This window comes from Bicyclus anynana, chromosome 15 (genome assembly GCF_947172395.1).
Source record: "Bicyclus anynana chromosome 15, ilBicAnyn1.1, whole genome shotgun sequence".
NCBI lineage: Eukaryota > Metazoa > Arthropoda > Insecta > Lepidoptera > Nymphalidae > Bicyclus > Bicyclus anynana.
Window position 1 is genome coordinate 14,588,561 of NC_069097.1, and position 27,475 is coordinate 14,616,035.

Genomic DNA, 27,475 nt, shown 5'->3' on the forward strand with positions numbered 1-27,475 from the left:
AGGTTTTTTATATCTATAATTTGTGGTCTGTGGAGAGTTCAATACTGATTTCTGATTCTGATTTCAATTTTCCTTTATTTGGTGAATAAGTGCGATTTTGCTAAAATAGCAGTGTGATTTGAAAGTTACGGTCCGATTCTTTCGTTCACCAGCAAAGAATGTGAGTAATATGCATTATACACTGATTTTTCGTTATGAAAACAGATCGATCAATTGTTGCGCCATTGAAAATTCTAGGCTCTGGCACTTTCTAGAGAACGATGTATTAATTTGTCTAAAGTATAATTAGCTACTGTAAGTAAATAGATATTTTATTTGCATATAGAAAGATTGCTTTAAAGTCATTACGGAAACTCACTTTTCCTTATTGCATCACTTATTATGACCAAATTGATGGCGAATCAATAAACAAATATATCGACTCCGGTAAAACTAACCAGTGAATTTGTATCAGATATATAACACAATTTCCATGTAATGACCGTCGAATATTTGTAGAAGTGACGGGAAATCTTTCGACTGGAACTAGGAACGTATAGAAGGTTAAAATTACGTTGCTAGATATTCCAAAATTTGTCATACGGATTGTAAAAGACGTTACCATGCCCTTCAATTTGGCAATTTGGTGTGATGCAAATTATTTATATTAGTTCTATAAATGTAACTAGTCTCTATAAATTTGTAATATTTTGGTGTAGGTGGACAATAAATGTTAGCTCAAATAAAAGACGCATAACTATGTAAGCTCTAATATGAACATACCCACTGACTGCCCACTTAATGCTACACATCCTAAAGGTTTTACTAAGTCACACATGGATTTTAATCTCCATAAAAATGGAAGTTTTTTGTAATTGATTTAAATATGTGATTGTTAGAAGTGTTGCAAATCATGGTGGGATATTCTTATTTATATTATCTACAAAAAATTATCTTTAGACTTTTCCATACCTGTTCTATCTTATTTTTTAGAATGAATGCCATGAAAGGAATTCAACATATCATTTGTTTCACATTTCTCACACCAATGACTTAAAGAACTTTTTATCTTGATATTACCAAAAGTATGTGTTCTACTTTGTTGTAACTACTATATAGGCTATTTTTTTGTATTTATTTACTCTTTACAAGTTAGCCTTTGACCACAATCTCAATCTCTCGCTTACCATCAGGTGAGATTGTGGTCAAATTCTAACTGATGATTCAATCTAAAATGGAAGTGAGCTAACTTGTTAGGAGTAGGATGGAAATCCATACCCCTTTTGGTTTCTACGCAACATTGTACCGGAACGCTAAATCGCTAGGCAGTATGGTAGGGTGGTAACTAGCCATGGCTGAAGCCTCCACCAGCTAATATCAGCTGATGGATAAGGATAGCTTATCATCATCATTATCAGCTAATGGATGTCCACTGGACACATAGGCTTCTTGTATGGACTTCCAAACACCACAATCTCTAGCCGCCGGCATCCAGCAACTCGCTGCAACCCAGTGTTTGTTGTCAGTTTTGTTGTTTGTGAGGTCTATGGTTGGTCCACTCCACTTAGCACTTAGTATTTAAGCATAAATTTCAAGAGTATTTAATAGATAATGCTAATTCAAGAATATGCTAATAAATATAGTGCTATGAAAATCATCTATTATTAGACATTATAATTAATTAGGTTAAATTTATTAATTTGTGAAGGAGATTATTCATGTCATTTAATTGGAATAAATTTTAATATTTTTAATTAATTTATGACATGGTTATTTTAAGTACTAAATTTATTTTATTTAAAAATATTCATTGTGAGACATTAATACTTAAACATAACATCCTTTTTGTGGGATATAATGTAATGTTTCTTGCAAATAAATGATTCTGATTCTGATTAGTGGGGGACTGGATAAATAACTGAATTTAACCATAGACATTTCTCTTCCAGCCTTCTTCCACCTTCACTGTGCCAGTGAAATATTGTCAAAACGGCTTCGGAAAAGCTAAACCCAACCGAGCAGACAAATTACAACACAATGTGTACGTATATATTAATATATTACTCAATTTGTTTCTCTCTTTACAGTCTGTGACTTTGGACAATGTGGCAGAGTCCCGGAGTATATCCTGGAGGTTTTGTACTTTGAATTTCTGAATGTTGTGCACCCTGTATGTCATCATTGTCCAAAAGTTTTTTTTTATTATTCTATTTAGTTTATTTTCAGTGTTGCCATGTATTATGTGCTATGCCATTGAGATGTTGTACTTCGCGAGCTTGTTTCTTTAAATCTACTTTACGACACAAACAAAAATCTGCAGGCACTTTAAGTTTAAGCTAAAGTTACTTTAGTGGAGTTTCTTCAATGTGATCAACAATTCCTTTTTAATTTCAACAATTTAATGGTAATGTTGAGGAATTTTTGTGACTATTCATCCCGGGAAATGCTATTGTCATTCCTATGTGGTGCATAGCAGCAATGCTTTTTTCTGGTGTGACGAGCATGGTTACCAGTGTAGTTACAAATATATGATGCTAAACAGATAAGCCTGGAGAGTATAATGTTCTCTAAATGGCGACATAACATTAGGTGACTCTGCTTGCTTGTACTAAAACTGAAATAAGTGTATATACAAAAATAGTGTAATTATGATAGTCTTGTTCACATTTAAGATACTCTGCTTGTGTAATACAGCCTTAACACCAAATAAATGTACATTATAAAGAGACACAGTAAAAATTAAGGTTATAGCTCATTGGACCCGCCCAGCCCCTGATTAGCACTACCTTGTCACTCGGTGTCCACTGGTCAATTGAATGTTGAGTGTCTACCGAGTGAAGGGCAGGTGTACTGCAAGTGAACCCCACATTGTTAACCAGTATATGTTGTTGATGCATTGTCCTCACATGTGAAATATTTGTGGACAGCAATGGGTGGTCTATGAGTAGTCCACTCACCTCTGTATCTGCATAGTTAATGGAAGAGTTATTTATTTATTTGATCTAATAAACACATACCCATAGTAGCTACAGACACATACTCTTTGTATACACCACCACTTGTGTTTGACCAGCTGTGCGTCAAATGGTTAGCCACACAAAGTAAAGCAGTGCTGATCAGGCGCTAGAAGGATCTGATGAGCTGTGACCTTTATGCTATTCAGACACATAAACACCCACCCAGTCTAAAAATAAAATTGCTCTTTTATGATAATATCATTATTCATACATTACTGTATAACCTTTGCATGTCTATCCTTCTCAGTGCCAATTTCAGCTACTCGTTAATCAAAAATTTTTGATTTACATCAAAATGAATTTTATTGGCAATATGCCCAATCAACTTTTACTGATCATAAAGCAATTTTTTTTTGTATTTAGTTTTCTATAATCATATTTTGACAGCGGAGGATGGTTTAAGTTGAAGATCATTCCATTTAGCAAAGCGAATATTTAATAAAAATATAGAACACACTGTGTGAAATATTTTTTTTTTTTTTTTTTCTTTTCTTGATATCTGCGATCAGTCGTTAAACTATAAGCAGGTGAGTTCTGTGACTAAGGGACGGTTTCTGACAGGAGAGCCAGAGCTCTGCCATCAACTACTCATCGAGCACGTCAGCTCGCTTCAGGCGCTTGATTCGCGGCGCTACCACCAGTGAGTTAGCGAGGCGATTGGGATGTCGGGTCAGCCTTTCTTTATGTTTTCTACAGTTGTTTTTGATTTCCTCAAAGATAGTTGGCATTTCCAGATATTGGTGGATTTCATCGTTGCGAGTAAACCAAGGGGCATCAGTAATAGTCCTTAATATATTATTTTGGATCCGTTGGATACGCATTGCGTTGGATTTACTGCAGGTGCCCCACAGCTGAATCCCGTAAAGCCAGATAGGTTTCAAGACTGCACAGTAAATGAGCAATTTGTTGTTAAGTCTCAGTGTAGACTGTCTGCCAAGTAACCAGAGCAGATTTCTAAACCTTGTGTTGAGCTCTTTTCTTTTATTGTCAATATGATATTTCCATGTCAATCGTCGGTCCAGATGGAAGCCCAAGTACCTAACACATGTTGTTGGCGGCAGGTCTTCGTTTCCTAGCTTAACAGGAGGGCAATCCCCTTTTCGAAGTGCAAAGGTGATGTGATGGGATTTTGAAGCACTCGCTACAATTCGCCATTTAGAAAGCCACAGGTGGGTTGCATCAAGTTGATTTTGTAAGATTGAACTAGCACGATTTGCATCTTTATCGCAAGACAGGAAAGCTGCGTCATCAGCATATGTTGCAATGGTGACATCAGGTGATTGTGGTAAGTCACATGTAAATATGTTGTAAAGGACTGGGCCAAGAACTGAGCCTTGGGGTACACCTGCTTTGTAGGTACAGAAACTGGATCTAGCGTCGCGCTGTTTAACTTGGAATATTCTGTTTTTAAGATAAGATGCAAGTAACAGGAACATAGAATGTGGTAGGAGTTTTTTGATTTTTACCAAGAGCCCTTTGTGCCACACTCTATCAAAGGCCTGTTGGACATCCAGAAATGCCGCAGAACAATATTCCTTCTTTTCAAGGCATTGGCGGATTGTGTGGTACACCCTGTGGACTTGTTCGACAGTCGAGTGTTGTTTACGAAAGCCGAACTGGTGAGCAGGAATAGTCTCATTTTCTTTTAGGGCTTCTTCCATTCTCGCTAGGAAAATTATTTCCCAGACCTTTGACAGGACGGGAGTAAGGCTAATGGGGCGATAAGAGCTAACTTCTTCCAGAGGTTTCCCTGGTTTGTGTATCATTGTGATCTGAGACACCTTCCAGATATCAGGAAAGTAGTTTAATTGGAAAATGCGGTTAAAGAGGTTAGCCAGATATACAAGACACTTTTTAGGAAGTTATTTGAGGACGAGAGGAGTAATCAGGTCAAATCCAGGAGCCTTTTTTGAGTCTAGCGATAAAATCACTTTACTTATCTCTTTAGGAGATGTTGGCTTGAGCGGTAGGCACATTTGGAGATCTTGCTGAAGTATATCCTCAATTTCAGGATCATCCACACCAGGATTAGGCTGGAATACAGTTTCAAGGTATGCCGCGAAAGCCTCTGCTTTTTCAATGTCACGTCGAGCCCAAGTTACGCCAGTTCTGATGGGTGGATAGTGAGGCTGGGGTTGATTAAGATATTTAGTGGCCTTCCATAGCGATCTGTCTCCTCGCCCTGTCGGTGACAGTAATTCCAGATTTTCCTTAATTAGGTTGTTTGATGAATCTCCGAGTATAGCTTTTAGCTCTTTCACGGCGCGATTAAAGTTAGCTTTGTCATCTAGGCGGCGTGAGTTATGCCAATTACGTCTGAGCCGCCTTTTGTCTTCAATTTTTAAATTTTGTGTGAAATATGTGTATAAAAAAACCTATGTAACCTACATTGTTGATATCCCTTGGATGTATACCAAACTGTTTGGTTTTTCTTTCCTTATACACACAGCTAACTACCATCTTTAATAAGGGTATCTTCAAGTCATTGTGTATAGGCATCTTCTAAAGTGTTTGTATAGTACCATTATCATGAATCGCTGCAAACTTTCAAGAGTGAAATAAACTGTCACCCGCACCATCCTACAATAAATGGAACTGTGGGCAACCACATTCTACCATACACTGCATTATTGCTAACTATAGATGTGATGCAGCCAAGCTTTTATAACACTAGCACATCCCTTCCCTTCCCCTTCCTCTGGGAATATTGGAATAAAAAATATAGCCCAATGTTACTTAGAAATGTAGCTTTCCACAGGTGAAAGAATTTTTCAAATCGGCCCAGTAGTTTCAGAGTAATGGAATCAAACAAAACAATCAAAGCCTTCATTAACAACCCATATTAGGCTCACTGCTGAGCTAAAGTCTCATCTCAAAATGAGAGAGGTAAGGCCAATAGTCCACCAATCTGGTCCAATGCGGATTGGCAGACTACACAAACGCAGAGAAATAAGAAAATTCTCTGGTATGCAGGTTTCCTCACAATGTTTTCCTTCACCGTTTGAGACATGTGATATTTAATTTCTTATAATGTACATAACTGAAAAGTTGGAGTGCAAGCATTAAATCCTTATCTCTATAAAATATTAGTTTATAATATAAATCACTCTATCCATTTATGGTCAGAACACTGAAGAACACGTCATAATGTAAAGTCCCCTTATCTCGTGACTGTTGTTAAGTTCTGTTGTTGCAGGCTTATGTACACAATTTGCTCTAAATCTGTGAAATAGGAAGATGTGTAATTTCATAATCGCGTGATAAGAATTTTTAGTACAGTCATGCACAATACAATATAATGTAAGGTTTCCAATAAGAACAGTCGTTAAAGCATTTATAGAATGACCAACTGCATATAGTATATAGCATGGAATACCGAATACTCTGGAATTCACTTCTGTAATTTTTAGTTCTGAACACTCTGAACCCGGGGTTGTGTGGTAAACAAACACATCTATACCTGTTTATACTGTAAAAAATACTCAGGCCCCGCCCCCTTGGGCTTCCTATTGCTAAAGCGTTAGCTTTAGCGTTCTATGTTCTGTGGTATATGGTTTGTTTTCCAGATCAACAATCAAGGATCTAAACAATGTTTTAATCTATACTAATATTATAAAGAGGTATGTGAGGATGTGTCGGAGTATAAGGGGTTTCACATCAGAAGCGGTTGTCTGCAAACACAATTATTGAATGAAAGTCTGTCAGGTCCAACAACTCCCACTAAGAATGTTACTAATAAACCCTGAGTGGCAGAGAATGACCTTGAGTGGAGTCACGCACTTGTGAACGATGTGTGTAGGGTTAAAGGCGCCTTTGACAGATATCTAACACTCCCCTTTTCCACTCAAGTCACTCTCCCCGCCTATTCCAAGTAACCAATAAAGAATTACACAACAAGAGATGTGGACGGCTCGAACGCCACGAGCACTGAAGCCGTCCGTACCGCAAGTCGTTGCAACGCGGCGATAACAGATGTAGGGATATTCTCTGGATTTACTTAACCGATTTTGAAAATTCTCTTACTAATGGAAAGTCACGTTTTCGTGCAACTCACGTATGCTATATTTTATCACTGTATTCTCACGGGAACGGCAACTACGCGGGTTGTTGTATATTATATCGATTAGACAACAAGTAATCTATATATAAGGATTCCTTTTTTTCCTTTTAAACCAACCCTAAAATAAACTCATTCTGGTATTTATGACAACCCTGGTATGTCACTAATTTCTGCAAACAAATTGCTCTATGATTTTGCACTCTATTACAATACAGTAAAGTATTCTATACAGGTTATGTATTAGCTCCTAATGTCGTCCACCCACGCTAATGTGATTGACCCTGGAACATAATTTTATAATCTCGTTAGCGAAAAGGCAGAAATTACTTCAATGATCAAATTGTGCCATTTTTGTCATTTAGCACGTCTAGGAGTGACATCAATGTCACTTCAATGGTTTATAGTAATAGTTGACAGCACAAGTAGATGAGAGAGAAAGAGAGAGCGATATGTGCGGTTCGGTCGCTATTGGTCGACTATCTTTTTCTCTTCACGAGATATGTAGGGCAGTAGTAGACTGTAGATAAAAGTATATGAGAGAGAAAGAGAGAGCGAGATGTGCGGTTCGGTCACTATTGGTCGACTATCTTTTTCTCTTCACGAGATATGTAGGGCAGTATTAGATACAAGTAGATGAGACAGAAAGAAAGAGCGATATTTCCGGTTCGGCCGCTATTCGTCAACTGTTTTTATCTTGTCACGAGATACGTAGGGCAGTAGTATATACAAGTAGATGAGAGAGGAAGAAAGAGCGATATTGGTCGACTGTCTTTCTCTGTTCACGAGATATGCTGGGCAGTAGCAGATACAAGTAGATGAGAGAGAAAGAAAGAGCTATATACTTACTACGTGTAGTGGTTATTTTCAACCGGGATTTCCCCAAGTTTATACGTTATGATTCATGAGGTCGGGTTACGCACAGATAAATGGCAAATTAATTAACTTACGAGTAGGTTGCCCGTCATTAAATAAAATGTAATTGATAACGGAAGTTTTCTTATCTACATAGGTTCGAGATCGTTAAAATTACCCGATGATTCATTACATCAAAGTTAAAATCGTTTCGTTTTAATAAATAAGTAATGACAGACAGACAGCCGTAACTAAAGCCTAAGGTGGGATGCCCTAAGGCTTAGTTCGGAGTACTTTAGTATTTTAGTCGAGTACGTATGATTTTTGGGCGGTAAGTCCAAAAAAGAGTCCGAACTAAGCATAAGCAATTGCTTGAGGCTTGCAAATACACAACAGATCCCAACGCCGATTGTACTCGTAGATCTAGACTCCCGAAAAACGTCCTTCACGATCCTGACGATGACATAACCGACTGACAATGCTTCCCAGAGAACACAAACAAGCTACACAGCGTCATCGCCAGCGAAGACACAGGTCCCTGATTTATAACATCATCCGGACTCCATCCACAGTCATGGCGTCAGGACTGATACACTCAGGGCCAAAACATTCCCCGAACGACCCTCTAAGCTGAGTTCCGAGTCTCAGGAGAGTCCTTAGAAAGTCGCACATCTCTTCTACTTCTGCATTCGGGTCCCATCAGGCAATGCTTCTGCCCCCTTAAGGAGCTTACGGCATTTATACACAATCAGAAAAATAAAAGGTAAACAAGACTGAGCATTATACAGGGTGTTGATTAGTAATTCCCATAACCTCAAGTTCCACAAATAGGAGCCGAACTGGACAACTAAAAAATAACTTTATGTTTTCATACAAAGTGATTCAAATAATTCATCCGACTATCCATGTGACACACGCCTTTATCTATCCTTGCATTTTAAAATACGTAATCATAGTGGTAGATATCCACTAGATATTGCAGCTGGCACTCCGCAGTTCACTTGTAAGCTACTTCATGATATCAATGAAAAGTTTGGCTAGGTCATAATATTAGGATACGATATAAGATCATTCATCATATACAATTTTAGATCTATTTACAAAAGAAATATTTTTAACTCCGAAAATATTCATTAACCGACTTCCAAAAAGGAGGAGGTTCTACGTTCGGCTGTATGTATGTTTTTTTTTTTTTTTTTTTTTTTTATGTATGTCCAGCGATAATTCCGTCAATTATGGACCGAATTTGAAAATTCTTTTTTTGTTTTGAAGGGTTTACTTTCAGGGTGGTCCCATTTTTTTCATGTCAGGATCTGATGATGGCATCCTGGAGAAATTGAGGGGAACTTTCGAAAGTTGTAGAGACGGCTAGTGCGTTTGTTAGTGTTTCCATAAGGTATTTTAAGCCACTACAACTTTATGAAGGTTTGGAGTTGGTCTGATGATGGAGCCGAAACACAGACGATGGAACTCGTCAAGGATTTACAGCAGTCACCTTTTGTTTGGGCTTGATTAATTTGTATTGATGAGTACTTTCCACCTATATGGGTTGTGACTGTATTATGGGTCTGGTGATGAAGACGAGGGACAGTGAAGAGAACTCCTCGACGGTTCACAGTAGCTACCTTGTGTTTGGACTTGATAAATTTGTATTGATGAGAACTTTCCACCTAGATGGATTGTGACTGTATTAAGGGTCTGGTGATGAAGACGAGGGACAGTGAAGAGAACTCCTCGACGGTTCACAGTAGCTACCTTGTGTTTGGACTTGATAAATTTGTATTGATGAGAAATTTCCACCTAGATGTATTGTGACTGTATTAAGGGTCTGATGATGAAGACGAGGGACATTGAAGAGAACTCCTCGACGGTTCACAGTAGCTACCTTGTGTTTGGACTTGATAAATTTGTATTGATGAGAACTTTCCACCTAGATGGAATGTGACTGTATTAAGGGTCTGATGATGAAGACGAGGGACATTGAAGAGAACTCCTCGACGGTTCACAGTAGCTACCTTGTGTTTGGACTTGATAAATTTGTATTGATGAGAACTTTCCACCTAGATGGAATGTGACTGTATTAAGGGTCTGGCGATGAAGACGAAGCACAGTGAAGAGAGCTCCTCGACGGCTCACAGTAGCTACCTTGTTTGGACTTGATAATTTTGTATTGATAAGAACTTTCCACTTAGATAGGTTGTGACTGTACACACGCAGTAGGTATGCTAACACTAAAAATGAAAAAATAAAAATTTTAATAAAAAAATTCAACCGACTTCCAACTCGAAAAATAACCTAAACTAAAAAGCAAGAAATAACTTCTTACCTATGTGCTACCTTCTGATCAGTTTAAAGGCGGTGCCAATCCAGTGTCATGTTTTAATTAAAGCCGTTTCTGAAAGAACCACAGAAATTTTGTAATTTAAACGGCTTGAATTAAAACATCACTGGCTTGGCACCGCCTTCAAACTGATCAGAAGGTAGCACATAGGTAAGAAGTTATTTCTTGCTTTTTAGTTTAGGTTATTTTTCGAGTTGGAAGTCGGTTGAATTTTTTTATTAAAATTTTTTTTAGAATACATGTTCCTTGGACATTTTGAATTATTTTTACTTAAAGAATATAACCCTAGAGTTATGGGAAATACTCCCGAGCACCCTGTATATAGCGCTCATAGACACAATCTGACATATAGCGCTCACAGACACAATCCAACGAGCAACAAAGTCAAGCATTTCTGTGAAACGCAATATCACCGTAGTTGGCAGAGCGTCAAGGATGTATCGATTTTCACAAATGCACACCGTACATTAATGTAAAAGACACTCTTAGCTAGGTCAATCGATTACTGTGAACTTTCATGTCATACAATGCTATTACGTATTTAATCATAGTTTAGTAAATTAAACAAATTTAGGCATTAAGGAAATATGAATTTGGTACATTTTGCTGTAACGTCATCATAATCATTAACATCCGATGGACGTCCACTGCTGGACTTAGCCCTCTTGCATGGACTTCCAAACAAAACGGTCTCGAGCCGCCAACATCCAGCGGCTTGCTACAACCCGCTTGATGTCCTCGGTCCACCTAGTGGAGGGGTCGACCAACACTGCGCTTTCCGGTGCGGGGTCGCCGTTCCAGCACCTTGGGACCTCAACCTCCATCGGCTCTTCGATCTATGTGCAATGTCCATTGCCACTTCGCAAATCGCTGAGCTATATCAGTGACTTTGGTTCGTCTGCGGATATCCTCATTTCTGATTCGATCACGCAGAGAAACTCCAAGCATAGCTCGCTCCGTCGCCCGCTGAGTGACTTTGAGCCTTTTTATGCATGCACCTCTAACTTTATAGTTATGTGCATTTTAAGAAATCAAATATCACGTGTTTCAAGGTGAAGGAAAAACATCGCGAGGAAAACCTGCACACTTGAGAATTTTCTTAATTCTCTATGAGTGTGGAGTCTGCCAACCCACATTGGGCCAGCGTGGTGGCCAGCTTAACACCTCTCATTCTGAGACGAGACTCGTGCTCAATAGTGAGCCGTATATGGGCTGTTTGTTAATGATGACGACGATATGGAGCATAGACTGACAATCTTACAACCTTAATAAAATGAGGTAGGTCTGGATATAGCAGACTTTCGTTCTTTTACGTTAGATGTAAACATTTCCAAGTGTGTCGTTTTCCGTCCTTGATATAAAGTGAATATAGCGAGCGAGTAAAACAGAAGTCATATAAGGGTATGACGTCATACTACAGCTGAATTAAAGAGAATTCCCCCTTTTATGTCAACGTTCTTTCGCCGTGACTAAAAATAATGACTAAGCACAAAATATAATGAAATGTTGTTGTGCCATTGGGCAACTTTTTACCTGTTTTTATCGAATTTTGCTTAGTGAAATATTACATAAATTTCTCTTTCTTATGATTTATTAAAAATAAATTAACACAATATTATATTGGGAAAAATTAACCGCCCTCATAAGAGTATACTGACACCGAAAAATATGCATTTCTGTATTAAAAACCCATTCAAACTTAATTAGAAGAATTTCTTCCTTAAAAATATGCACATCAACAATTTTTTAAAATGATTGTTGACATTCAAACATAATACAGGTTCGGTACAAACTTCCTTTTTAGAAGTTGGATAAATAATAACTTTGCTTACTAGTAATATCAAAAGGTCATCTCGCGTTCCAATAAAGTCATTAGGAAGTCATTAGACGGCTCACAATACCTTCATGTTTTTATCCTCACATTAATTCCCACACTTCTACTCATATTTCCGAACAGCTTCAGCTATAGTTACAGTCGTGAATGCCAAAGGATTGTGTTTACTATGGCTTCGACAAACTCGGTCATTTGACTCTTAGTTTCTAACTAACAGAATTAAGAACATTCATTCATTATTATCACTACCAACAGACGACCCAATTTGGTTGGTGCTGCCAACACCGTAGTTCAACATTATATCATTATCAACTTATATTCGGCTCACTGCTGAGCTGGATTTTCCTCTCAGAATGAGAGGGATTAGGCAAAATGGTCCACCAAGCTGGCCCAATGCGGATTGGCTGACTTCACACACGCATTTGAAAATTTCCCAGGTATGCCGGTTTCCACACAATGTTTTTCCTTTACCGTTTGAGACGCGTGATAATTAATTTCTTAAAATGAACATAACTGAAAAGTTGGAGGTGCATGCCCAGGACCGGATTCGAACCTACACCCTGCGGAATCGGAGGCAGGTCATATCCACTGGGTTATCACGGCTCATTATATAGCTTCGACAAACTAAGTCATACTCTAAGTAACTCTTAATTTCCAAATAATTGAACATTCATGCTGTAATATTAGCAACAGTTCATAATTATACGGCTTCGACAAACTCGGTCACTTGACTCTTAGTTCCTCGTACTAACAGACTACCCAATTTGGTTGTGACCAACCAAATCTGTAGTCTAACATTTTATATATCTAGAAATGTTTTAAATGTTGTATGTACATTAATGTACGTTCTGTGTGTACATTAAATTATAGATTGGCCAGCTTCCAGCAAAATTTTGTGAAAGTGAAATTGTGCTGCGAAAAAAAGACACTAATCACATTTACAACAATATCTTGGAGATCGATCTAATTTAAGATTGTAGTGCCAACAAGAGAGAGAGACAATAGTAGAGTGATATTATAGTTTTGATGTAGGTACGAGATATTAAAAACAAATTATTTATTAGACTTTATTTCTTTTATATAATGTTCGGCAAATTATCTCAACAATTACGGCTGGATGAAATCTTTAAAGGTCCTCTTTTATTGTATTAATGTGATATCTACGATACTTATTGGTACTACTATAGCTTAGTAAATAATATTTATTGAAATAAAATCCTTTTAGTAAATTCAAACACAATAAATATTAACATTATTTTTTTTTAATTTAATTAATATAAATTTAAAATTTTCGATCGTGTCAGTCGTAGTTAGGTACCAACCAAGTCGGCTAGTCTGCAGTTGTGTTATATTATAAACAGTAGCTCACTTCCCAGTACGCATGTGAGGTGTAAACATTCTCACTTCTGTAAGCGAATTCAGCTCTTAACACAATGGATATAATGCTATTATTCGCACACAATACGTAATAATCCATTAGTTCTCCTATACACAAGTATTATGTACGAAAAACGATGTACGAATGTTTCATAGAATGATTCAGTTCCTCAGTTTGCTTTGCAAGTCGCGCATTCATACCTACTATCGTCGTGAAACGTTTTTTTTTTTTAAACAGTGCATATGTGTTGATTTGTTACCGGTGTATAATTGTAATTTACGTGTTATTAGATGTTCAAGGTCTAAAGGTGTAATTTTATTAACACACTAGCGGATGCCGGCGTTTTCCTCCGTGTGCAAATAGGTTTATCCATATACCTAAACTATATCTAGTGGGTGTGAAATTAGTATCCCTTCAGACTGTAAATTCAAAATTCTTGATAGCTTTTATGTTTAATCAAAAGTCCAAGTAACAATATAAGATTTCGTTAAAAAATATATATAGTACTTCGTAGTTTCCAAGTTTTTATAGTACATTAAATCCGACGAATTATAATTTTAAGAATTCTAGCCATATGGCTAATAAAAAAATGAATTAAAAAAAAATTAAAGAAAACGGCCTGGTTGGTATACCTAATACTGTAATAATTAATCTATCAAAATGTTTTTTAAAAAGAATATTTAAAGCCAGAATAGTTTCCAAAGATGAGCATTGAAACAACCAGACAAACAATCCAACAAATTGAATTAGTATGAATTAGCATCCTTTCGCATGGCTGGAATAAAATGTAATCGTACAGTGGTGCTAAATCGGTCGTGCAAAAACCTCTAATGTAAAAATAGTTGTAGATATTCGTTTTGCGTGAGTCATGGATCTGCACACTGTAATCAACATAATAGTGTTTCATACTCTGACTCCGATTCCGGAGAGTGTAGGTTCGAATCCGGTCCGAGGCATGCACCTCAAAATTTCCGTTAAGTGCATTTTAAGAAATTACACGTGTTTCAAACGGTAAAGGAGAAATATCGTGAGGAAACCTGCATACCTGAGAATTTTCTTAAATCTTTAGGTGTCTGAAATCTGCCAATCCATTGGCCCAGCGTGGTGGACTATTGGCCTAACCCCCTCATTCTGAGAGGAGACTCGTGCTCAGCAGTGAGCCGAATATGGGTTGATAATGATGATCCCAGAAAATCCATGTTCCCCGCACGTTTTGTGTGTATTTTAAAAATAGCCATGGATTTTAACGGAATAAAAAGTAGCTTAAGTGTTAATCCAGGATATAATCTATCTGCATTTTAAATTTTATCCAAATCGGTTCAGTAGTTGCGGCGTGAAGTAGTAACAAATCTACACACAAAACCTTTATAATATTTGTGTGACGATAGACATTATAAATATAAATAAATGAATATTACTTTTTAGGGTTCTGTATCTCAAAATGAAAAAAACGGAACCCTTATAACATCATTTTCTTGTCAATCTGTCTGTCTGCCTTTATCTCGGAAATTCGTGGAAGTATCGTGTTGAAAATTCAAAAATTCAAGCTGTAAAAAATAAACTTCCAAGTTAACGTAAAAAAAATACCCTATGTCAGTTTATGCTATAAGAAAAAGTATATTTCAACATTCGTTCTCGTTAAAATAGGGTAGGGTAGTAGGTAGGTACTTCCCGATAACCTAGAAGTGGAAAATCTAAAAGCTATATACTTTTCGATTTAAAATGAACAATTATTTGCTATAGAAAATGCTAATGCTCATTATTAGCATTTCCGTCATTGGTACTACAGCTATTTTAGGATCTGACCCCACAATACAATGACACAATACCAAAAGATTGTATCATGTATCAATGTACTAAGTTGTAAAGTAAAGATGAAGTACTCCTCGTCTATCTCTCAGTATAGGCAATACTAGCAACGACTAAAGCCTACCACCAAATTGGTGCGATTTTCATTATCATCATTATTAACAGCCGATGGACGTCCACTGCTGGACATAGGCCTCTTGCATGGACTTTCAAACAAAACGGTCTCGAGCGAGGATCCAGCGGCTCCCTGCAACTCGCTTGATGTCCTCGGTCCACCTAGTGGGGGGTCGCCATTCCAGCACCTTGGGACCCCAACGTCCATCGGCTCTTCGAACTATGTGGCCTGCCCATTGCCACTTCAGCTTCGCAACTGAGCTATGTCAGTGACTTTTCTTCTGCGGATCTCTTAAAAAATCTCAAAGTCACTCAGCGGGCGATGGAGCGAGCTATGCTTGGGGTTTCTCTGCGTGATCGAATCAGAAATGAGGTGCGATTTTAGAAAACGTAAATTCTTGAGTTAACCTCAACTAACCACCATCAGACCCCAGACGCCAAATGCTTAGAATTTTGTTCGTTATCATTATATTTAGGTGTGTTTTTGATTAAACTGAAAGAAACGGATGTAAACATGAGAAAGTGTTATTGATTCGTGTTCATATTTTACAACGTCTACGGCCATGAGCGAGAACAAAGGTAAACAATTTTTTCATACACGTATGACGTATGTAAGAATCTATTATTACAAGCACGCATTGTGTTAGTCCTTGCGCCCAGGACAAAATATTTATCTAACAACATAATGTTCAAACATTGTGTATGTTACTCACGGCAAAAGATTTTCTACTATAGATAGGTAGATTATGTAGATCACGTGCAAACAAAATCACCGCAAAAAGTGATCCGAATTTAGCTACTCCACAGATGCACAATTTAGTTTTTACTTACATTATATATTTATGTATATAATTATAGTTTTTACACTTCCTGAACACACAACTCGACATTTTAAGTCAGCCATTGATGGTCAATTATTCTCACGTTTCTGCAGCGCAAACAGCAGCGAAGACGTTTCATAAGTCGAGCCGTCATGCACACAGTAACCAATACACGATCAGTTATAGTCGTGGGTCTCAGAAACGTGAGAATAATTGATCGTCGATCGCGTGCATTAGTAAAATATTTTATCCACTACAGGTTCATACAGCTATATTATGCACGCCAAATACTAGGTTAACACTTGATTTTTTACCTTCAAAATATTGGTTTTGAGGTTGTATTTTTTTTTTCATTCTATTGGTTGGTTGTTGGTATATTGTATTGACCTGAAAAGAAAAGACCACCATTGTTAGCTATATTTATAATAATGTCCGACTCTCCATGATCATCACATAATGTTTAAGCATATGGTCATGAATAAATATTTTGTTCCTGAGCCCAAGGAATACACACGGAGATTTGTTTTCTTGTTAGAAAATTTTGGTTTTACCGTTTCTTTATAAGGACATTTTTCGTTTAACAGTTCTGTACTCTTTAGTTATGTCTATAATATTAACTACTCCACCCTACAATACTTTTAAAACTTTGATCCATGAATTAGAATCCACCTTTCAACGGAAATCAGCTGTTATGTCTCCTATATACAAAGTCCTTTTCATAAAAGAAGTCCCAGACGCGGCGCTATATGGCGGACATAATGTCATTTGTGTAAGGCTGTTGTAACCGCGGGACTTCTTTTATGACAAAGAACTATACCTATCAGCCTTTCATGATGAGTACTGTTTACCAACAAACAAATTAAATATGAGGGTATAAATCACTAGTCATTTCACAACTAATAATACTTTTATGTAGCTTGTTCTTAAATTATGAAAATAAAATTGATTAATAAGCTTAGAACAATTAGATATGGTTAATATATTTTAAATAACATTTTATAAACAAACAATACATGATTTAAAATAAATAAGTTATGAAATGATATGTGTTTTCTACCTTTATTTTTAATTCCTTTTTTGAAAGGCTGTAGTATAATACCATATTTTTCCATTCCAGATCAATCCCAAGGCGGCGGGTACCCACAAGGTGGCTACCCACAAGGCGGCTACCCCCAGGGCGGCTACCCTCAGGCTGGATACCCACCCCAGGCCGGCTACCCCCAGGGCGGTTACCCACAAGGGGGATATCCGCCACCACCTCAACCGGGTTTTCAACCTAGCGGCTATGGAGAGGGCTATGGGGTAAGTTAATGTTTAAAAGTAATACAATCTATAGCAGGGTTGCCAAACCTTTTTTACACCTTTCACCATATCAGCCTATTCTAACGACTCACTACTCGACACACGATGGAGGGGATATGGAATATGAAATGGAATATGGAGTATGAACCCATCACGCTTGTTGGCGAGCTTAGGGTGATAATGTTTTGATTATATATCACTATCGCGCGTCTCGGTAAGCAGAGTGATAATGATGATGATGATATGATGATGATGATGATGATGATGATGATGATGATGATGATGATGATGATATCAATATCAGAAGTTAATGATAATGACCGGGTGGACCGACGGCTTAACTTGCTCCTCGAGGCAGGGATGTAACACCACCAACTTCCCAACCCTAGGTTGATAATTTGCACTGAAAATGTCTAGGTGTAATGACATCGCTTAGCATTACATAGCCCGACATGGGTCGTGACTCGAACCTGGGACCTCGTGAACCAAAGTCACAAAGTCACCAAAAAGGCAGTTTATACATTTCACCTTCATCACCTTTAACTAGTTTATTTATAAAGTCATGAAATCTAGTAGGGTTAGTTTTGTCATAATATTATGATCGTAATTTCATAATATAAATTCAATATATTTTGAGATATGTCCCAACATGGCTTTGTTTGGTGCAAACGTAACGAATGTGAGTCATTTTAAAATAAACAGTAAATCTTTGAAATATATCTTACGCGGTATTTCATCTGAGACAATATGAAATCTTTATGAGGTATAATCATCCGAGTCAACATGAAATCTTTGAATTTATCTTACGTCTGAGACCTGTGGCTCTAACATGCGACCATCAAGATAATCTCGTGAAGAGAAATGGACAAAATACGACCAATGGCGGCGCAACCGATAAAACCGCTATCATTGCGTTGGTACGAAAGAGATAGGACTGGGACAACTCCGACGCCATTTGACGAAATTTTGTCTATATTTCTCTTTACTAGTCGCATAGTAACAACATCGCTCGCTAACTATCCATAGTTAGCGACCATTAAGAATAAGGACCTCATAAGAAGGCTCAGAGTCACTCAGTGGACAAAGAAGCAAACTATTGTTACAAGTTACAGATGGTATTAACATTCAATATTTATGTTATTGTACAGGAGAGGTACCAGTGTTGGTATAAATAAGAGGATGACTTGAGCTCAGTTGTTTGTTAGGCAGCGTATACACCGTCACGCTGCCAGTCGCATTAGTGATTTCGTGCAATAATGTTTTGCAATTATTGTTTATCATAGATTGTTTAGTGTGGGCATGGACAACATGTCGGGCAGGGAAGGTGAGTGTTTATGCATTAGAAAAGGATCCTTTAAACCTACTCTCAAGGTCACAAGTCCTGGGATCTACTCAGATGTTTCCTCTACCACAAAATATTGGTACGATCACTGTTGCTGCTACCCGCCACGTCAGACAATGCTCGTTGCATCTCTGTGTGATAGAATAGAATTTTCTTTTAAATTCCTAACTTAGGTACTTGATTAAAATTCTCATTTTTACTGACAATGAACCCTACTTAATATAGAACAACATTCTCTTCACGAGATCTCGTTGGTAGCATGTTAGTGCCACTGGATGAGCTCTGTCACAAAAATCTCTAATACTTCTAATATAAAACTCTCTGTTTCCAGCAACCACCCTACGGCGGTCCGAGCAGCCTTGGCGAAGACGGCGATGTCAAGGGGTTCGATTTCAACGAGCAAAGCATTCGGAAGTCTTTTATTAGAAAGGTAAATTAATATAAGCACGCACACTGCATGAGTAAAGCGAGGGAAGTGAGCAGAGACGTCGTGTGCCCACATTACTACTCCTGCCGCATTTCATGCTGCTCGTTCAGCTAAACTCGATGTGGAATGTTTATCAACAAAAAAGTTAAAATGAAGGTAGAAAACGCATATCCATTTCGATAACAGGGCGTCGCGATTATTTATGTAAGTAGCAGTGTGTGGAAAGACAGGACTCGCGGCAGTGCGAGCAGCATTGATTGGCTGTGGCATTAGGTCTGATTCCGTTACAACCTATTTAAACAGCCCACTACAGAACCTGTAGACCTAACATGCGACCAACGACATATCGCTGCCTACAGGCATAGTGGAATAGTATTTGTTATTTTAAAATACCAGTAGATGGCGTTCTTAGAGAACTTTGAAACAATCCCTTTTTTGTACAAGAACCTGTTGCGATGAAGTTGTGCTTGATACTCTTAGATGGCGCTTTGTTTTTTTTTTATTTTAGCACTACCGTTTATTGTGTTTGGATGTTTGGATGAACATTTCTTAACACCTTTGGTGGTGCTTTCCAGGTGTACTCCATCCTGATGTGCCAGCTGCTGGTGACGATGGCCTTCATCACGCTCTTCGTGTACCACGCGCCCACCAAGATGTGGGTGCGCACCCACACCTACATGTTGTGAGTATACATTATACATTCACTTTTAATAATATCTCATCATCATCGTCATCATCATCATCATCATCATCATCATCACTATCATCATCATCATCACTATCATCATCATCATCATCATCATTTCTATCATCATCATAATCTTCATCGTCATTATCATCATCATCATCATCAACATCATCATCATTATCAATCGACGGACGTCCGACAGATACAAAAATTGCTTCATGCAGCCACATTCGAGAATGGGGATACGATAATAAAAAAATACAACCGACTTCAAAATTATAATAATGTTTTAACTAAACTAAAAAGCGAAAAATAACATCGTATGTGATACCTTCTCAGTTTGCTCAGTGCGATCAGTATAAAGGCGGTACCAAGGTAGTGCTGTGTTAATTAAAGCCGTTTCTGAAAGTCTAAATCTTTACGATTTAAATGCCTTGAATTAATACATCACTACCTTGGTACCGCCTTCGCGTTCCCTTAGCTGTCTTCTGTCTCCGTCACCATACCCCTTATGATAGTCATAACACATCTAGATGAAAAGTTCATCAATAGAAATTCATCAAGCCCAAACAAAATGTTCATTAACAGCCGATAGACGTCCACTGCTGGACATAGGCCTCTTGCGTCGACTTCCAAACTACACGGTCTCGAGCCGCGAGCATATCCAGTGGCTCCCTGCAACCCTTGATACAGTCAGTCCACCTAGTAGGGGGTCGACCAACACTGTGTTTACCGGTGCGGGGTCCTTTGGCTTGGATTAGCTTTTAAATAAATGAATAATTTCCCCTTCCAGCTGGGTGGCGTTCGTCATAGTGTTCGTGTGTCTGATCGCCATGGCGTGCTGCGACAGCGTGCGGCGCCAGGCGCCCATGAACTTCATCTTCCTCGGCATCTTCACCGTGGCCGAGAGCTTCATGCTCGGCGTCACCAGCAGCATGTACGAGAGCGACGCGGTGAGTGACGAGTGTGCAACCACCTTTATCGTGACGGTGCTACTTTTCGACGTCGTAATGTCTTATACAGGGTGCTGGGGAGTAGGGACCCGAACCCACCATTTAGTACCGAAAATTTATTGAAAATGTTCAAAGAACATGTGATCTAGAATTAATATTGCAGAGTAAATAAAATTTATTTTGTAAATAGATCTTAAAATGTGTCCCATTAACGCATCCTTATTATTATAAAGGCGTGTGTAATATGGATATTCGGAATTATTTGAATTACTTTGTATGAAAACTTCTTGTCTGTGGAATGCGTAATTTTTTTATTAGCTGCGTCTGCAAAAAGAATTTTAACATTGAACACTGTACCGAATTATTTTATTTCGCAATCGTAGTGAAAAGCATAGTGTAACACGTGGGGCTAAACCCATTATAAACTCGGTTTCTATTTAGCGGCCCTTGCCTTACGGCTCGTGCCATAAAAATACGTCGTATATAATGGGTCTTTTTAGCCACTTGTATAACAATCTACTATTTCAAATTGGTTATTTTATAATATTTTATTAAATAAAAGGTCCTATTTAACGTTCTAAGGCTTATGATAAATACAAAATGAATTAGATGATGATGTTGATGATGATGATGATGATGATGATGATGATGATGATGATGATGATAATGATGATGATGATGATGATGACGATGATAACGTCGTCCGCAGGTGATGATGGCGGTGGGCATCACGGCGGCGGTGTGCCTCGCGCTGACGCTGTTCGCGATGCAGAGCAAGTGGGACTTCACCGCCATGGGCGGCGTGCTGCTCTGCGCCACCGTCGTGCTGCTGCTGTTTGGTGAGACTTGACCTTTATTTACCTGCAACCAACACTATGTCTAGCATGCGACCAACTACATAATATCTCGCGGCGCACGGTGAAAGGTGCGCAGAATAGGTTGCGCACAAAAAACGTATCGCTGTCAATCGTTCATCGAATTTTACTGCTCATATTTTTTTCATATTGGAGGATATCTTTGACCATTAATAACAGGACCTGCCTCGCTAACCGTTACCCCTTTGGCAAAGATCAAAAATCAATGATCTAACGCGTTTATAAAAACTGTTGCTATAGAATCGATGTTTCATTGTTGTAATCGTTTTCGTCGTGTAAAGAGCTCCCTAAAAATGCCGGTTTGTGTAATTGAATGTCATAAAAAACCGCCAAAAACTTGTAGTTAATTTGTAAGAATTTCTTCCTTGATTTTATTAAATTTGTAATAAAACAATTTTTAAAAAGAATCGATTCTTTTGACGGAACAGCAAACAATCGATCAAGTAATCGAATATTCTATGTATATATTCTGTGGATAGCTTAAGTGGTCTAAGCGATGTGTTTTTTAGTCTGTGTAAATATTACGCGTGTGTGTATTGCAAGTCAAATTTATAGTTGTGTGTAGTGTATGGACACAGAATATTCTATCAGAATATCTATTGGTGTTAAATATTTTCGATGTGTAAGTTTACCTCGTCCCCCTCAAAAAACGACAGACTTTTTTGTTGGTGAATTTGGGTGCGAAACAGGTCCACAGTCTAAATAGTCAAAGGGGCTATATATCAAAAATCTCCAAATAATATATATAAATGAAATTATTTTCGTCTCTAGGTATCGTAGCAATATTCGTCCGCGGCAAGACAATGACACTGATCTACGCGTCGCTCGGCGCGCTCATCTTCTCCATGTACCTCATCTACGACACGCAGCTGATGATGGGCGGCAAGCACAAGTACAGCATCTCCCCCGAGGAGTACATCTTCGCCGCGCTGAACCTCTACCTGGACGTCATCAACATCTTCCTCTACATCCTGACCATCATTGGGGCTGCGAAGGATTAGGACTTGTATGTATTTATTGACTTGATTTGTTGGTCTTTTCTTTTTTTTTTTGGTTTGTTTAAAGGTGTAAACCAAGCCAATTAGACTAAAAGATTAATTAACATGCCAAATAATAACACACCGTGCTAGTTTCACCGCTCCAACATTTATTAGTCCAATACAAGAAACCTCTTAACAATATTAAAAATGACCTGAAATTAATTCACACGCTAGCGATAAAAATTATATGTAAAAATTTAAACATCCTGTTTAATTCTGTTTCGTAAGTATAAGTCATTGAACTTTGACCTAGTTTAGACTAAAGTGAATGACCTCAGTTAGCTGCCATGGCGATATGCTAATAGGTAAAGAACGATTATTAATTCCAGTCAGTAAAATGACAATTGCAACTGTCACTGAAATATCATTTTAATGACTGGAATTAATAATGTTTGAAACTACAGGATGTTTTAAATTAATTTTGAAAATTTGTTACGATTGTAACTCCTTGAAAGTGAACTTTGTTTTTTATAATAATAATGGATAATATACATTTGTTACTTAATTTGGGTACGCCATCTGTTGACCGCCCTATGAAAACTTACTATAGCACGTTTGTATTTCATACCAAAAGTGCTACTGAAAATTGCAGCTAATTAGGTCATTTTCAATGCAAGCAAATCGAATTAAATTCTCCTTTCAAATAGCTGGCCTATTTAAACGAAAAAAGTTTACAGAAAAAGTGTCAGATAGTTTATTTACATGTCTTTATTGTTTGACAAATTTAGGAAACTGACAAAACTTATAAATAGATACACATAACAAAAGGTGGTGAAACCAGCCTTTACATTACTAACGTATATTTGGCTTGGTAAAGGCCATAGATAAGCGATACCAAGAATAGCAATGTGAAGCTGATTTGACGAGATACCTATGTAATATAGAAAGTCTCATCAAAATCATTTAAACATTAGTATCGTTTGTCTTTGACCTTACTTTATTTCCGGTTAAATAAGTGCTTGACGTGCTAGAAGTTAAGTTATCTTCTGTTATGTCAGTTGACTGTTAAGGTTATTATTTAACGTACAGTTAACTGTTAAGGTTATTTTTAAACGTACAAGGTTATTCTTTAACGTACAGTTAACTGTTAAAGTTATTCTTTAACGTACAAGGTTATTCTTTAACGTACAAGGTTATTCTTTAACGTACAGTTAACTGTTAAAGTTATCCTTTGTATCTTCGAATGCAGCAACTCCTATAATAATGAACGAAATTCAGTAAGTTTGTTTGATCTTATATTATTTTTTTTATTTCGAATAAACTTTTTATACTAATAATACAGCTATATAGCTTGCTAGCTACTATAATGGCTTTAGACATCCCTGTGTAAGGGAAAAGGTGGTATTTATGATTTAACTATAATGATTGTTAACTAGAAATCGAATAACAAACTTGAATTTTGTTTCAGTGACCATAAATAAAAAAAATGTAAACTACATTCCATGAATATAATACCATTTTTTTGTTTTGGAACGCTGTATCATACAAAAAATATATATTTGAAAATGATATTATCTATTGACTGATTAGAATTATATAACACGTCAAGTGCGATCGTTTAACCGCACCACAGACAATAAAGTCGCTTTTCTAAAAATACCGTCATTTAGGGTAACTTTGCAATTCAAAATATTTTGACAGTGTGACAGTCATTTTTGTGATGGCAGCTTTTCGATTTTTTGTTTTGTCAAATCTATAACAAAATTTTTATTTGCAAACTATAAATAATATTTTTTGTTACTCTATACAGAGTGCTCGGGATTACGTATTTTAAAATGCAAGGAAAGATAAAGGCGTGTGTTACATGGATAGCCGGAAGTGTTTGAATTACTTTGTATGAAAACATAAAAATACTTTTTTTTTAGTTGAATAAAAATAGTTCGGTTCCTATAAATGGTCTCGTCAACACCCTAAACTTATGGCATATACTCCCGAGCACCCTGTATATAAAAAATCGAGTATATATATATTTGAAAATATAGTAGCAAATATTTCTAAGTTACCCAACTTGATGTATTAGTTACCAGTCCTAAACTTGACTGATTCTAAAAATCCACTTTCGAATACTTATCTACCTACTTAATATATTAAAACTATATATGATATATAATCTTATATTTGCTAAATTTCTTGTACATAAAACTTAACTTTTTATGACTAAAATTATATTTATCCCTTAAAAAAAATTAAAATTTGTTTTGGGGCCTAATCAAAAATTCGCTGTTTTCTTAAAAATGGCTATTCCTATAACAATGATGTTTGCAGTAAGGGACAGATCATTTTAGTCGTAAAAAACAAGTTTCATTTAGTTTTGTGTACAAATAGTTTTGGTAGACATACCTATTGTTTTAACAATAAAATATATATATGTATGTTTTAGGAGGACTTAGTAAGTAATTTAATCGTATATTTGTTTTGATGTAACTTAAACGATATTATTATATGTTTAAATCGAATATGTGCGAATCTGTATTTAAAAACTCAAAGCTTATATTTGTATCGTGTATGTGAAACTTAAATTTAACTTAGGTTAAAAAACTAAGATCCCAAAAAACCTAAAAAAATTCACCCTTAACTTAAATAATCGCTGTTTCGCGTAACCGCGTCCGCCGCCGCGTCCGCTCCCGCGACCGCTTGTTTTGTGTGAACAAGCCCTAAAAGTGAGCCATTATTTTGCTTGTGAGCTGGTGGCGCGATATTTAATGGCTTCGTATATCGTGGCGTCGATTTACATTGATGAATCAACCAATGATGTTTTCGTGGCGTGAACAACATTTTTAACCAGAGTAGGCACTGTTTGTAGAAAATTCCTACTCCAATAGGTACAGGTTCGAAAAGAGAGTGCAACTGCGTATAGTCTGGCAAGGTCGTTGATGACACTCCCATGGTATGCGGGTGACGGGGGGAAGGGCTGCGCGGGTGGGAAATCGTGCGTGCGGGGAAGTTAGGTGCATCTGTCATTTTTCATTCATCGCTACACGCCCCCCGGCCCGGGCGGACTATCGGGAGTGTTACGAATGAAGCTGCCAAGCTATAGCACGGGTATTTGGTAAAACGTGTTTTCTCAAGCTTTGTACATTAGTGCAAAATAATTTGAGCCTTGTTTTGTAGGTGATAGAGATCATTTTGCATTTACATATACATATTTTTTGTCATATGTTTATGGCTTGATTCGATTACCCGTTGAAACTAACTAAATTGACAGATCGAGAAACCAAGACTGTTTAGAAAAGTGATTTTTTTATATATTTAAGGAATTAATGGAATGGGTTTTTTTAAAAGAAATAATGAAGATTTGAACGGCTGTCAATTTAGGTAAGTTTTAAATTGAATTACCACATTAATAGCAACTAATATTATTAAATAATTGTATTATTAATCGATGTTATTGTCTCTCAATGTCATAGAGTTTATTGCCGAAAATATATTATTTCTAATATATGTGTGATTTTAGATAAAAAAGCCAGGATTATGGGAGTTTTTTTTGCTTTAAAATATGTGATGTTAATCGAATATAGATTTTTCGTTTGTATTTCCGATATCTTTATTTAGGGTGTTTAGAGAAAATCCTCAAATATTTACTAAAGCAATGTAAGATTTAGTTACGATTTTTAGGTAAAATCAAGTTTTCTGGTATATGATATTGTTGTGTATTAGCGACACCCTGTATCAATGTAGTTTGTAAAAAAAAAAGAGTTCAAATAATTATTATTTTTCCACGAATCACGCTGTATATAAGCAAAAGACACATTGATTCTCGCATTATAATACATATTATGAATACTAAGTGATTGTATTGTAAGATTTTGTTATGTTCAAACTTTGATTTTTTATTAAAATTACTGTAACAATAAATTATTTGTGTTATTATTTATAAACCCTCATAAAGCTGTGTACGTATTAGTCAAAAGTCAAAATTCATTTAATCGAAGCAACGATTTATAAATATTGTTTACAATGTCGAGTTTTGTATTCAGGAAGTGTAAAAACCTATATATAGACATAAATATATATTATAAGCATTGACCTCTTATAATAAAAAAAAAAAAAAACATACATACAGCCGAACGTAGAACCTCCTCCTTTTTGGAAGTCGGTTAAAAAGGACGCAAATGTAGAAAAGTCACTTAATAACTGGCCAATTTTGTTTTGACAGTTTTAGAATTATTGGTAAAGAATATTATACATAAAGACCTTTAAATATAGTCCAATCTATACTTATAATAAATCTGTAGAGAGGTCAATTTTGTACATGAAATATATTTCCAAAATAACTATCAGGAGGTGATTAGTGATCGATAATGATGCCAAAAATGCATTCAGTAAAATTTTTGTCTGTCTGTCTGTATGTTCTTTATAGAAACAAAAACTACTCGACGGATTTTAACAAAACTTGGTACAATTATTCTTTATACTCCTGGGCAGGTTATAGTATACTTTTCATCACGCTACAATCAGTAGGAGCAGAGCAGTGAAGGAAGGAAAATGGGAGAAGATCCTCCATTTATTAAGGCTCGCGCTCGCCGTCGCGTTATAGGGTAGGGGTAGGGTAGGATTAGGCTAGTGGTAGGGTAAGAATAGGGTAGGGTAGGTGTAGTAGTAGGGTTTCACGCAGACGAAGTCGCGGGCGTCCGCTAGTGTTG

The 27,475-nt window shown here is 36.9% G+C and overlaps 1 protein-coding gene across 7 annotated transcripts; it reads left to right on the top strand.

The window, feature by feature from the left end:
- On the top strand, window positions 1-26,687 carry LOC112047892 (protein lifeguard 1). Of its 7 annotated transcripts, none has more exons than XR_008251513.1 (9): window positions 21-160; window positions 2,067-2,113; window positions 17,323-17,507; window positions 19,181-19,279; window positions 19,852-19,958; window positions 20,758-20,917; window positions 21,627-21,756; window positions 22,564-23,893; window positions 23,965-26,687. XR_008251513.1 is itself a non-coding variant. In XM_024085184.2 (8 exons), exons 2-8 carry the CDS (start codon window positions 2,017-2,019, stop codon window positions 22,791-22,793), a joined length of 915 nt encoding a protein of 304 aa, XP_023940952.1. In that variant the 5' UTR covers window positions 1-160; window positions 1,929-2,016; the 3' UTR covers window positions 22,794-26,687. The 7 variants fall into 7 exon arrangements, 4 of the variants coding, with proteins under 4 accessions (XP_023940952.1, XP_023940945.1, XP_052741874.1 ...); XR_008251512.1 differs by having other exon boundaries at window positions 22,564-23,842; window positions 23,894-26,687; XR_008251514.1 differs by having other exon boundaries at window positions 22,564-23,842; window positions 23,945-26,687.
- The last annotated feature ends 788 nt before the right edge of the window (window positions 26,688-27,475 follow it).